This window comes from Amblyraja radiata, chromosome 10, assembly GCF_010909765.2.
Source record: "Amblyraja radiata isolate CabotCenter1 chromosome 10, sAmbRad1.1.pri, whole genome shotgun sequence".
In the NCBI taxonomy this organism is placed as follows: domain Eukaryota; kingdom Metazoa; phylum Chordata; class Chondrichthyes; order Rajiformes; family Rajidae; genus Amblyraja; species Amblyraja radiata.
In genome coordinates, this window is record NC_045965.1 from 21,537,291 (window position 1) to 21,551,452 (window position 14,162).

A 14,162-nucleotide genomic window follows, 5' to 3' on the forward strand; every position below is an offset into this window, starting at 1 on the left:
TGGTGACACAAGTAGACAATGTGGCATGCTTGCCTTCTTTGGTCAGGGTATTGAGCACAGGAGTTGCAATGTTAAGGGCCTGTCCCACTTTCACAACCTAATTCACGACCTTTTTTACTCGTGGACATTTTTTATCATGCTAGAAAAAACGCCCCGACCTACTTGATGCCACGAGTACCTACGGCTAGCATCACGGCCTGCTACGACCTACCTACAACCTCCTACGACCTCGTGACGACCATGCTGCGAGTATGAGTCAAGGGCAAACTCGGCAGAAGTCGTGAATTAGGTTGTGAACGTGGGACAGGCCCTTTACATTGCAAGTATGCAAGTCATTGGTGAGACCGCACTTTGAATTGTGTTGTCGGTTCTGGTCACCCAGCTATAGGAAGGATGTAATTTAGCTGGAAAGAGAGCAGAATAGATTTATAAGGAACTGGGAGGTTTGAATTTTAGAGATATATAAAAGAGGCAAAGATAAAGTGGATGGTCATAGTCTTTATCCCAGGGTAGTTATCCCCTTTAAGATGAGAGGGGAAAGATTTAAAAGGGACACCAAGGGCGAGCTTTTCACAGACGGCAGTGCATATATGGAGCCAGTTGCCAGGGGAAACTGTAGAGGCAGGTGCAATTGCAATGTTTAATAGACATGTGGACGGTACCTGGATAGGAAAGGTTTAGGAGGACATGAGCCAAAAGCAGCCAAATTGTATTAGTTTACATAGGCATCTTAGTCGGCATGGATGGGCTGGGCCAAAGGGCTTGTTTTCATGTTTTAAGACAGAATGTCTCAAACACCATGAATGAAACTGGGAGAGATTTCAGAAGAAATTTAGAAGGTTAAGGGATGAGCATTTCAAGATATTAAAGGGAATAGAGAGGTAAATAATGAAAAACCATTTTGCTGATTGATGTCTCCAGAGTAAGGAACTTAACCTGAAAATTAGGGTGGGGTCCCTTCAGGGCATAAATTTGAAAGACATGGAGAGAATGTGAGAAGTTGGGAACTTTGCTTCTGAAAATGACAAGTGGTTAATTTGATTGCATGAATGATGAATATTTGTTATCCAAAGATACTATATTAAAGATAGGACAAAGATTATTGGACTTCAACTCAGTGAAATGACAGAACAGGTTTGACGAGCTAAATAAGCAGGTTTGTTCCAAGCCCACCCACTTGCTCCATGGATGGAGTAGAGAGTGGTATTTCTGCTACTTGGGGAATAGTGAATGCTGAGACAAAGTGTTTTTCATCTCAATGTAAATGATTTGTTCCCAGAGTTGTACATTGTTCTATCTGGAGTATTTTTCTCAGCATTGCTGTCCATCTCCCTGGGGTTACATTGCAATGACTTGAGCGCATAATTTGGACTAATTTATTTCTGCGGCGATGTTGGATGTGGCATTTTTCGATTAAAATGTTAAACCTAGACTCAGCTCAATTCCCATGGCAAGGATTCGACAAATGGCACGAGAACTCTCCTCTGTAATCTGGCCAAATATGTAACCTTTGACGAACATCAGATAACATTTTATCTGTTGGCTTTCCCATTGATCTTTGTGAGAGAGTGCTGTGATTTCACCTTCTCTCTGCCACAATTGGAACTGCATGTTAAAAAGCACTTCGCTGGTAATAAAGTGTTTGCGATGTCTTGAGTTTGCAAAAGGAGCCATGCAAATGCTAATATTTATGTTTTGTGGATGTGCCTGGGAGGGAAGTAAGAATTTCATTGATTTTCTGTCCGTAGATATGACAATTAAAGACTCTTGACAAACTGCGATCAATGGAGTCCAGGGGATTAGGAGTTTACTGAAGCATGCAAATAACTCATTGCCATGTATTTGTAAAATGGGATAGGAATCTGCACATTGTGGCTGAAATATTTGAAGTGGAGAAGGGTCATAAATATCAGGTTTGCTTGCCCACCTATCTGTCATTTACATAGTTCACAGGAAGTCTATTGCACTGTCTTCCTTGAATAACCCTCATTATATTTAAAGCGTTACCCAATAATATAAAGATAAACTCACCAGCAGTCCCTCTGTAATCTCCGATCCTTAGTTTATAGAGATTCCTGGCATCACTGAGGTAAAATCGATCATAGACTGCGTACACTGACTCTCGCCCATCACGCAGGTCTATCCGGAGATCATATCTGGCTTGCGCAGAAATCTTGTGGATATTATCCAGTCCTAAAATAATAGCACAAGATCACCTGCAGATGTAAGACAGCTGTGGACCAGACTAGCCTTGCATTCAGAGATTGCGGGGGATAGTTATGCTGCAGTGGGGCTTGCTGGTGTAACCCATCTGGAATCCTAGCCTGAACTCTACCTACACCCATACTTACCAAGCTCAAGCATCTCAGGATTCACTGGCATGATCTGGGTCATCACAGCGCTTGCCTCCATAACTGGAGGCTTTGACAGCTGGCAAATCTCTGTCCTCCACCTTTGCTTAACTGTCACGACTTAGTAGGAGCAAAAAACAAAATACTGAAGGAAGGAAGTAAGGCAGCTTCTGTGGAGGGAATGGACAGCTGATGTTTTGGGTCGGGGCTTTTCTTCAGACTGATGGAGTAGATTGGGAGAGTAGTTCAAAAGAAGCTATTCCAAGGGAAACATTCCCATCAGACTCATTCATCCTTTTATTTCCTGCAACTAATTTTCGCTCTTGCATGCCACCGAGTGACCTTTAATTCTATCTACCACTCAGTTTTAACCAGGGGCAATTTACAGTGACAAATTAAACTACCAACCCACATGTCTTTGGGATGTGGGAGGAAGCTGGAGCATCTGGGGGAAATACAGGGAGAACGTGCAAACACCACACAGACAGAACCTGCGGTCGGCATCAAACCTGGGTCTCCGAAGCTATCATGTAGAGGTACAAACTGTTCCCTTTGTTGGGTTTCACAGCTGTAAGAATTATTTAATAATTGACAATGAGGCATTTACAAATCATTAAAATATTTTACAATCCAAAAGAGCAAGTAAAATTATTAATAATTACAAACATTAAGCAAACCAAAATAATTAGAACACAGATGCTTATTCGTCTGATCTATAAACCATATCCCTCAAGCTCCATTAAACACCAAATGTTCTCTGGTGCAGGATCTGAGATGATTTCTCCAGTGTAAATAATGAAGTATCTCAGCAAGGTGGGCACTGCTTTTGGATTCCATATGGAGCTGAGTGGTGGAGTGAGCTTAAGAACCAGCTAATCGTGTCTAAGATTTTCACAGACACACCGGCAAATAATCTGACAGTTTAAATCACTTAACCCTAGCCTTGAATTTATACAGTCATAGATTATACAGCACAGAAACGGGCCATTCGGCCCAACTTATGCATGCTGACTGCGATCCTTTCCTACACTCATCCTATTTACCCTCATTAAGCCTGTATCTCTCCCTATGCCTTTCCCACCCAAGTAACTATCCAAATGTCTCTTACGCACTGTATCTGCCTCCATCACTCCCACTGGCAGTTTAATTACTGATCATCTACAGCTACCTGGAACACTCAACTACCAAGATTCACAAGCTTCTGGTGAAATTTCTTCTCCTCCTCAGATGATGATCCGGAATTCCTAAAAGGTGAGCCACAAATAACTCTTTATTTTTATGGCAAGACCAGACTGACAAGCAAGATCATGACTGAGGGCTATTCATGGGAAATATGTTTCAGCTATCCAAGGCCAGCAACTGTTACTTCTAGTCACATATCATAGGAAGCAAATGCTAACATCCACCAATGTCCAACAATTATAATGAAACTTTCCTTTGCAAAGCGATCATCATTTGGTCTGCATCAGAGATAGGATTAGCTTTCTTTCATAGAAATCTACTTGATACATTTGCAATTATAAACTGGAAAATATCTATCTATCTATCTATCTATCTATCTATCTATCTATCTATCTATCTATCTATCTATCTATCTAGTTACTAAATCTCTCATCTTGACCACTGTTGTAATTAAATTTGAGCAAAAACGATCCCCAATAGCGCTACGATTTTTTGCCACCTTACTCAACATTCTCCTCTGCTGCAAGTCAAATGAGTTTTGTTCCAATCGGTGAAATAGTACAAAAGTTATGAAGGTTTAAAAATCGTAAAAACCGCCACTTCTGGAACCCGCTATCAATAACGCAGCGAGGAGAATAAAAAGCTGAAGGGACGGAGTGTGTTGAGCAGCCCGCGCAGAGGGCGCACGTCACAGGGAGAGCGCAGCCCGTAGACTGCTTCTGCGGAGACCAGCACGACCAGCCGGAAGCTGTCGAGTTGAACCGGAAGCCTCTGAGTGAAGTCAGAGCGGGACAGGGACCTGCTGCGTGAGGCCGAAAGCTGAAGGTGTGGGGTGAGCAGAGTGCGAACTGCGTCCGCTGCGACCCCCCCCCCCTCCCCACACCCCCATCACCCTACCCCCCTTTCCCCACATTCCCCCTCCCCCACACACCCCCCCTCCCCCACCCCCACCTCTTCCTCCCCCACACCTACCCCTCCCACACACCCCCTCCCCCACCCCCACCTCTTCCTCCCCCACCTCCTCCTCCCCCACACCTACCCCTCCCCCACACCTACCCCTCCCCCACACCCACTCCCCCACACACACACCCTCCACAGAACCCCCCTCCCCCACACACACCCCACCCCCACACTCCCCTCCCTCACATCCCCTTCCCCACACCCACCCCTCCCCCACAGCCCCCCCTCCCCCACACCCCCTCCCCTGAATGGTGGAATATTGCTTTGGGGGAACGGGTTGCGTTGGGGGAACAGGTGAGTGGTGGAATATTGCGTTGGGGAATGGGTTGCGTTGGGGGACCAGGCCTCCCGTGTGACTGAGACTCAACAGGTCCCACTTAGTCTAGTAATCTTTAAATTTATATTGTTTTCCCACCTTCCCCTCAGCTAACAATGAACCATTCTACCTTTTCCTTAATCATCGTCCCTTTTGATCTGTGTTTTCACACCTTACCCTTCCATATCTCTACATCTGCCTTTACCCTGACTCTCAGTCTGAAGAAGGGTCTTGACCCGAAATGTTACCCATTCCTTCTCTGCAGAGATGCTGCCTGGCCTGCTGAGTTACTCCAGCATTTTGTGACAGTATGTGTACAACATGAGACCATTGGACCAGACTGTGCAACTCGGGGAACATTATGTATAGAGAAGGGGAATAATGTGTGTAGAGAGTGGGGCCAAGAGAACAGTGTGAGCACATGGTTGGTTGTGGGAAGAGGGAAGATAAGGATTTTGTTTCTCCTCTAGAGGGTGCTGTGGGTTCAGAGCTTACAACACCGTGATGTACAATACCAGCAGAAAGGAAATTGCATCCGGACAAACAATAGAATTTAAGGCGATGAAGTAATATTGTTCAGAATAAGTAAGGAATGCTTAAATTAGAGGGCAATGTTGAGAGGGGAAAGATATAGGAGGGACCTGAGGGGCAGGTTTTCACACAGGGACCTGAGCGGCAGGTGGGTAAATGGAACAACCTGTGAGAGGAAGTTTCAGGGAACCGGATAGATTTACAACATTTAAAAGGCATTTGGACTGGTACATGGATAGGAAAGGTTTCAAAGAATGTGGGCCAAATGCAGGCAAATGGGATTAGTTTAGGAGGCAGCATGGTCAGCTTAGACGACTTAGCTGCTGTAAAACTATGAATATGACTCTATAGTGCTGTTGGTGATGGCTCTGACAATGTACAACAGTGGTGTTTGCACAATACCGGTGGGGACAATTCTGTCAATGTGAATGAGACAGGAAACAGTGTTTCTATAGAGGATGAGATAGTGAGATGGGTGCTTACAGAGTGTGACAAAGGGGAAGTGTGTGTATACGCGTGAATATATGCATGTATGGGTGGAAGGTAAGACCAGGGGAACAGTAAATGTGTAGAGAGTGAGGCTGGGACTAGTGTGTGTGTGTATAGACCGTGACGCTGGGGAAACAGGAGAGCGGGAATGGGGGAATAGTGTGTGATTGGGCACATGGTTTTTAGACAGTGAGACCAAGGGAATAGTGTGTTTGAGAGTAAAACTGGGGGAACAGAGTGTGTAGAGAGTGAGTCTGTTTGTGTAGATGGCTGCTTATGTGGTATGGATGAGAGGGAAGACAATTATTTTGTTTCACCTCCAGAGGGTGCTATAGGTTCAAACATTGCAGCCAGAAAGGACCAGAGAGATAGAAAATATCCTCACTTTGGAACCCTGCATGGAAGTGGAAGTGGACGTGAAAATCTGTGACTTGTTGGGTAACTGATGATGCCATCTATCCCAGTTCTGATATGTCGGGAACTTAGCTGATAGTATGATTGTTATTACCCAATTATCCAGCATGCACAGCAGCCAAAGGGAATTTCATTCATTTGTTCCATATCTCTATATCACTGTCTATATCTCTTGTTTCCCTTTCGCCTGACTCTTAGTCTGAAGAAGAGCCTTAACCCAAAACGTCACCTATTCCTTGCTCTGCCTGACCCGTTGAGTTTTTGGGTCTATCTTCAGCAGAAGGGGAGATCTTGAGATATTGCATCTGATCAAACAACAGAATTGATGGTGATTGGGAATCTTGTTCAGAAATGGTTGCATCAACTCGAGCCATTGCGATTTCTTTATTTACCCAGCCAGAATTCATCTTCAAGGTTTCCAAAGCCCATGCGGTATTCTGCCCATGTCCGTGAAAAATCGGTCAGTCCATTCCGTCGTCTCTGAAACACCTGCATTGGAGAAAGGGCAGTGCACTGTTCACTCATATTCAGCATGGGATACTCATTCTGTGAAATTATGCTCATAACAGGTGAATCAGCTGAATCAACATGTTGTCACCTACATCTCTTATCTCCCCAGTAATCAGGGGAGACTAGATTACTCCATGCCCAATATATTCTGCACATACCCTGGAGCAGTGGAGGGGGGGGGGAGGCAAAAGAATGAGGTACAATTTATCTGGCCCATGCTGAACCAACGAGGGCAGGTTTGATTTGTTTGCTGCTCTTCCATAGAGGAAATTCAGAGCAAACAATTGTCAAGAACATGGAGAGGGAAAGATAGAAGAGACAGGAGAGGGTGAGTGAAAGAAGGGGGCAAGCGAAGGGAAAGGAGAGAGGAAGCGAAAGTAGAAGGTAAGGGAGCAGGGAGAAGGAGAGAAAGATGGAGGGAGAGGAGAGAACAAGGGAGATAGAGAGAGGGAAGGGGGGAATGAGAGGGGGAGAGAAAGAGAAAGGGTGAGAGAGGGAAAGCGGTGAAGAGTAAGAGAGAGAGTGAGAGCAAGGAAGAGCGAGGGAGTGGGAGAGGGGGAGAGGAGAGAAGGGAGATAAAAGCGAGGGGGAGAAAGATGATGGGTCATATATCTCAGCCAGGAAGACTGTCTTCATGTGCTTCTCCATGGTAAAAACAGAGGAGAAATACTCATTGAGGACCTTTCCCATCTCCTGTGGCTCCACGCAGAGATGACCACTTTGTTTCTGTGGGGCCCTATACTTTCTTTTTCCCTTAATGTACTAATAAAATCTCTTTGGATTTTTCTTAATCTTATCTAGCTATTTCATGACACCTTTTTGACCTCCTGATTTCCTTCTTAAATATGCTGCTCAGATCCCGAATGTGTGGTACAATGCTTCATCTCATGCAGCGATGGATCGTATAACAGTGAGTAAGCTGTGTAGTTCGTTTCTGGCCCCTCACAACATCACTGCACAAAGTGCAGAGTGGATGTGGAGAAGATGTTTCCACTAGTGGGGGCGTCTGGGACTAGAGGTCATAGAATTTTAGGAAGTTCTTTTAGGAAGAGGTTGAGGAGAAATGTCTTTAGTCAGAGGGTCGTGAATCTGTGGAATTCTTTGCCACAGAAGGCTGTGGAGGCCAAGTCAGTGGAAATATTTACTGCAGAGATAGATAGATTCTTGATTAGTATGGATGTCAGGGGTTATGGGGAGAAAGCAGGAAAATGGGGTTAGGAGCAAGATAAATCACTAGGCGAAAAAGGCATATGGGTAATTTTTCACGCCATTTTGGGAATCAAATATATGAGGGTTTTTTTTAATCGGCTTCAGTCATGGCGTCCACATCTACAAACGTAGCGTGCTCTTCTGCTATAAATTGCTCAAATCGCCAATGTAAGCCACCTGACCTGTCTTTCTTCAGGTTGCCCATTAAAGACGAAAGGTAAGAAAAAAATTATTACTTTCTGCCGTGTAGCCTGCCCGATTCTTTCCTACAGCTCAGATTGTGGAGCCGGGGGTTGCCAGAAGATGTGTTCCAATCGCTGGCCCGCGGACTATAACATCCTGAAGCCACGGTCTGTGGAGCTTCTAGTCGCGGGCGCAGCGTGGGCTTTCCATCGCGGAGTCTGGGATCACCTGCCGGAGAAGAGCTGCGACTGCCGCCCCGTGGCCTATAATATCGTGAAGCCCAGGTCTCCGGTAGCAAGCAGCCGATTCGGGACCTCCAAGCCGTGGAGTGTTCCGAATCGGCGTGTGTTTAAGCCGCTTTGAAATGGTGTTTAAAATACAGGATAAATGGTGTTAAATGTACACAATGTACACGGATCAATGGTGTTTAAAATACATGATAAATGGTGTCATAGGGAACAACGACATGCCACGTGGAGCACACATTAAAGCCTTAATTCCCCTCCCAATGTATGATGACTGTCACTAATACAATTCTATTCTTATGATCCCACTAATGTATTATATTATATAAGACATGGTTTTTTGGTACATGAGCAAGTTATTAGAAAGTCTTCTTTTATAGATCTAGACGTACCACAATAATAAAGGTAGACAAAAATGTTGGAGAATTTCTCCAGCACTTTTGTCTTCCTTCGATTTTCCAGCATCTGCAGTTCCTTCTTAAACAACAATAAAGGTATCAAATTTTACACTGCTGTACATTTTTGGTTTTGTTCTTGTTGTAAGGCATGCATGCTAGTGTAAGCTCGTCTACATTTAAGATAATTTCCTATTAGAGGAAAAATGCAACTTCAATATACATGTCTCTCCCCACCCCTGAAAACAACTGCATTTAAGTGACATATCATCCATTCTGCAGGTATGTAGTTATAATCAATTTTGTTCTTATGTTAATTCTATATGATATTTTACTGTAATTTCAGATGTCGACAGTAGGTCCAGATTACTCGTCGACAAGATCTCCTACACCGAACTACGGAGGTCGGGTCTTATTCCCAAAATGTTGCATACTACACGTCAGTCCATTGGATTTTGTAGGAGTGGTCTATCTTTCTCCTCTAGTATCTTTGGTTAGGAGGGAGCGATAATGATTGAATGGCGGAGTAGACTTGATGGGCCGAATAGCCTAATTCTACTCCTATCACTTATGATATAATGAAATAACGACATAGAATGTGTGAAGTGTTACTCACAGTCCATCCGCCGTTGTCAGTCACCATGTCGCAGAACACTTGCACAGCTAGATGTGGCCTTCCGTTGGTGTAGATCGTATAGATGCCACTGATTGTGTCTCCATTAAGTAGGTGTTGAGTGCAGTCCCATGGATATGGATAAAGACTGCTTGCTAAAATACAAAATCAATGGTTAAAGACAACCTGGTCTCCAGGCTTAACTCGTACTCACTCAGATTTTAAACCTCCAGTGATGATTCTCAATTTTATTTATTCAACAACCCACGCTGAAATTCAAACTCACATCTGACTCCAAGAAGTACTACATGAACAAATTGTTAACCTGTAAATTTGCATTCATTCTCACAGAATAACCCTGATCTTGAAATCGCTTTCATATTTTCTCTCAAAGGAGAGATTTCTTTGCTTCAGTTATATATTTTTTACATTGGGGATTAATAAAATATTGTGTGTCAATGGGTAATGATTAGTTTGTTCGATTTTATCAAGGTGATACAGGAATGTAATTTTATTTAATTACATTTTATAATGATGACAAGCTGATTCTTGCCACTGTGATCATGGTGATGTTAGGGTGAATTTTTTATTGGATTAGTTTGGGATTCAATAAAAGTTGAGAAGCAACGGTTTTAGAGTTTATTGATATTGGCACTTAAATCGTATACAAATGTATTTAACTTTACAAAGGGGGTTTCAGACAGATTGGCATATCCATGAAATATTAATTGAATCCATGATCTTTTGCAGGTGCCCGAGTTATTTGTAGAGTGTATACGGACGGATAAGATATACATGCATTTAGATGGACAAGGGCTGATTGAGGATAGTCAGCACGGATTTGTACATGGGAGATTACTCATGAATCTGATTGAGCTTTTTGAAGATGTAACCAGAAAGGTTTATGAGGGCAGAGCTCTAGAGGTTCTGTATAGAGATTTCAGCAAGGAATTTGACAAGGTTCCGCATGGTAGGCTGCACTGGAAGTTCCAATCACAGGTTTGTATGTTAATTGGCTTCTGTTAATTGTCCTTAGTGTGTAAGATGCAAACTGGGATAACTAATGCATGGGTGATCTTTGGTCAGCATGGACTCAGTGGGCTGAAGGGCCTGTTTCCTAAAATCTGTAGATAGACACAAAAAGCTGGAGTAACTCAGCAGGTCAGACAGCATCTCTGAAGAAAAGGAATCGGTAATCTTCTTCAGACTCTAAAACTCCTAAGAACTGTATCTCTGTACTAAACTAAACAGAGACAAGGGACATAGGGACCAGGGACCTCGTGAGTGAACAGTGACCTCAGTGAGTGGACCAACGATACAGGGATTTAGTCCTAGTGCGTAAACGGAGAGCACAGGAACTGGGGACCCTGGGAGAGGAAAAAGGGAGAATAGGGACCTAGCCACAGTGTGTGCAGCAGGGATCTAGCCCCAGTCAGAGGAAAATGGAAAACAGGGACCGTGCACAGACAGGGAGTACTTCAAAATTCTTAAAATGGTAGCCATTGCTCATATACTACAACGCCAAATAGTTTCCCAATCTACCAGAGCCAACCTGCTCCTCATGCTCCTGTACTGCCACAGAAATTCACTGGATGAATTTAAAAGCGAGTTAGATAGAGCTCTAGGGGCTGGCGGAATCAAGGGATATGGGGAGAAGGCAGGCACGGGTTATTGATTGTGGATGATCAGTCATAGTCACAGTGCAGGCTCAAAGGGCCAAATGGCCTCCTCCTGAACCTATGTTTCTATGATCATATTCAGAAGTAAGACCCTGGTTGCAGCTTAGACTATAATTTACTACAACACTATAGTGCCATGATTACCAACGCCTAAAAAAACCCTTAACTGCAATGTCATGAATTACACCTTATTTATCCTATAGCACTAGATATGAAATGAAAATCAAAAATATAAGAGATTCTGGAAATCTGAAACAAAAACAGAGACTGCTGGAAACACTCTTCAGGTCGGACAGCATCTGTGGAGAGAGAAACCAAGTTGATGTTTCTGGGCAAAGACCCTTTATCACATCTACATCTAAACTAGCCTGTTCACTCTTGTTCTTTCACACTCTGATTTATAAAAGCACCCCTGTATATATATCCTGTAAATGCGTACCCTGAGAATTACTGCTCACCTGTTTTGCCAGACTTCATGTAGATTACAGTTTGCCACGGTTACAACATTGTCAATGTTATATATGCCATTAATTTCCTTGGAGTTTGGGCTTGAAGTTTGGGCTTGAAGTTTGGGCTTGAAGTTTGGGCTTGGAGTTTGGGCTTGGAGTTTGGGCTTGAAGTTTGGGCTTGAAGTTTGGGCTTGGAGTAACATGCTCCATGTTACCCACGACTGTGTGTAGCCCAAGGACAACTCCCACCAATGACATTTGCCCCTCGTTTTTTCAGCTCTACCCCAACAGGTTCCATTTCTTCATTTTCAAAGCTGAGGCCCCCCTCTCCTTGTTATCTATTACGTTTCCGCTTTTGCCCATCCTTTCTAAAAATTAAATACACAACCATCCCTGAATAACAAATGGTTTCTGTTTTTACTGGCACACATGAAGTGATTTTGTCCATGTTGGAAAATACACCAAAGTCATTTGACATTAATTATTGTAATGGATGGCATCTAAAGCATGTTACGATGATATGATCAATTACTAAAAGTGGAGAGTGGAAACCAGTTCTGCCATTTTTAGGAATAAACATACGTTGATATGCCAGATGTTTTATTTTAATACTATTGTGGGAGTTCGCCCATACAGAGGGGTTCATAACCCTGGGACGGTCTGTAACCTGAAATATTTATTTATCCAGTCTTGGTCACTTCGCAACCACATCTCTGAAATAGTAGCTGATGTCGTTTCAGATTTCCCAGTGGTCGTAACATTTGTTGCCTCATTGTTGGGTGGAAACCAGTGCTGTAAGATTGTTCATACCTGTGGTGAACACAATCTCCACTGGTAAACTCTTTACGGTGTCATGTGCAGACTGCAGCCTCAGTGTGTACTCAGTTGCTTCTGACAAGCTCTCCAGTTGTATCCAAGTGTCCTCTGCTTCCAGGATCAGCTCCTACAAGAGTGAATTTAGAAAGTTGCAATGATTCATCAGTTGTCACTTCTGTCCCCAACTTTATTCGGTCCCACTGCACACAAGGCTCAACGTCTGTATTAGATATTTGCAGAACACAGCATTATCGAGGCCAAGGTATTCAGGAATGGCAAAATGAAATACTTCTTCCCAAAGGTGAAGGAAGTGGATACATTTACCCAATCATTCACCCAAGACATGAAATCAGCAGTATTACACATCCCAAAATATTGTCTTCAGTCACTAACCCATACATATCAAGAGTTGAGTGATTTTATTGTCATATGTCCTGAAATGGAACAATGAAATTCTTACTTGCAGCAGCACAACAGAAATGCAAACACATTACCCTGTAACCCTGTACCACAAAACCTTGATGAGTTTCCCACCAGGTGACTGGACATTTTTGGAAGGTTGTTGCGCCTCCAGCCACAGCACAAGATACAATTGCGTTCTCTTCCCTTGCTGCCCTCATCCATTCACTGCCATTGGTTTCTTGCCTCAGAAGAGCTGCATGTACTCCTCTTTAAAAACTTGGTCGTGCACTCTCCTGCTGCATGGAGTGCCTTCCAAGTCACCTAACACGGAGTTGTAGAAGAATGGGAAAAATAGCTGTTTGGAAGTGAATATAAAACTGTTGCCATGTTGAGACAGTTGCTTCTGAGCACGTGTTGTCCTGCACGCCTACCTTCTGTTGCCCAATGCTGTCCTTGTACAACAGCACATACTTCTCAATCTCAGCCAGAGGAGCCTGCCAGGAAATCCTTGCACTCTTCTGATTCACATCACTGGCTGTCAAGTACTTCGGCGAGTCCAGAGCTGCAACAGAGAACATTGAACTCTTAAGGGGTTGGACAGGCTAGATGCAGGAAGATTGTTCCCGATGTTGGGGAAGTCCAGAACAGGGGGTCACAGTTTAAGGATAAGGGGGAAGTCTTTTAGGACCGAGATGAGAAAAACATTTTTCACACAGAGAGTGGTGAATCTCTGGAATTCTCTGCCACAGAAGGTAGTTGAGGCCAGTTCATTGGCTATATTTAAGAGGGAGTTAGATGTGGCCCTTGTGGCTAAGGGTATGGAGAGAAGGCAGGTACGGGATACCGAGTTGGATGATCAGCCATGATCATATTGAATGGCGGTGCAAGCTCGAAGGGCCGAATGGCCTACTCCTGCACCTTATTTCTATGTTTCTATGTTAATAACTGACTACTCAGACCACAGAGCAGAAAGCAGCAGCCGAGAGCTTCACAGCCTTCCACAGTATTTATCCAACCCTATCACTGGTGTCATTACATGTCACCTAGTGCCTCCATCATAGGGGCTCTTACTCACTGTGATCCATGCCATGTTAATCCCTCTCTGTATGCAAGTTAATTTCTTCCAGTATTAATGTAACTCCCTGAATTACCCACCTCAGTATCTAAGGTCATTGAATTAATTTAAACCCATGCATTAAAAAAAGGACATAAAGTGCTGGAGTAACTCAGCAGATCAGGCAGCATATCTAGAGATACAGTGTAGGTGGCGTTTCGGGTTGGGACCCTTCTTCAGACTCATGCTTTGTTGTTTAATCTCCTTTATAATTAAGTGTAGTACCAGGGCTGCCAACATTGGGTGAGAGTTGGGAGTGAGAAATTTGCGAGAGACCAAGCACGAGGGAGCATTGCGACCGGGG

At 43.7% G+C, this 14,162-nt stretch overlaps 1 protein-coding gene across 1 annotated transcript in view; it reads right to left on the reverse strand.

Moving 5' to 3' along the window:
- The window catches only part of tnr (tenascin R), a 48,850-nt gene that overhangs the window by 4,588 nt on the left and 30,100 nt on the right, over positions 1–14,162 (reverse strand). Inside the window, exons 13-17 of the mRNA XM_033029137.1 lie at positions 13,176–13,306; positions 12,337–12,469; positions 9,402–9,553; positions 6,636–6,732; positions 2,032–2,193 (exon numbers count right to left, since the gene is read on the reverse strand). Coding sequence (XP_032885028.1) covers positions 2,032–2,193; positions 6,636–6,732; positions 9,402–9,553; positions 12,337–12,469; positions 13,176–13,306 — 675 coding nt within the window. The remainder of the gene's footprint in view (positions 1–2,031; positions 2,194–6,635; positions 6,733–9,401; positions 9,554–12,336; positions 12,470–13,175; positions 13,307–14,162) is intronic.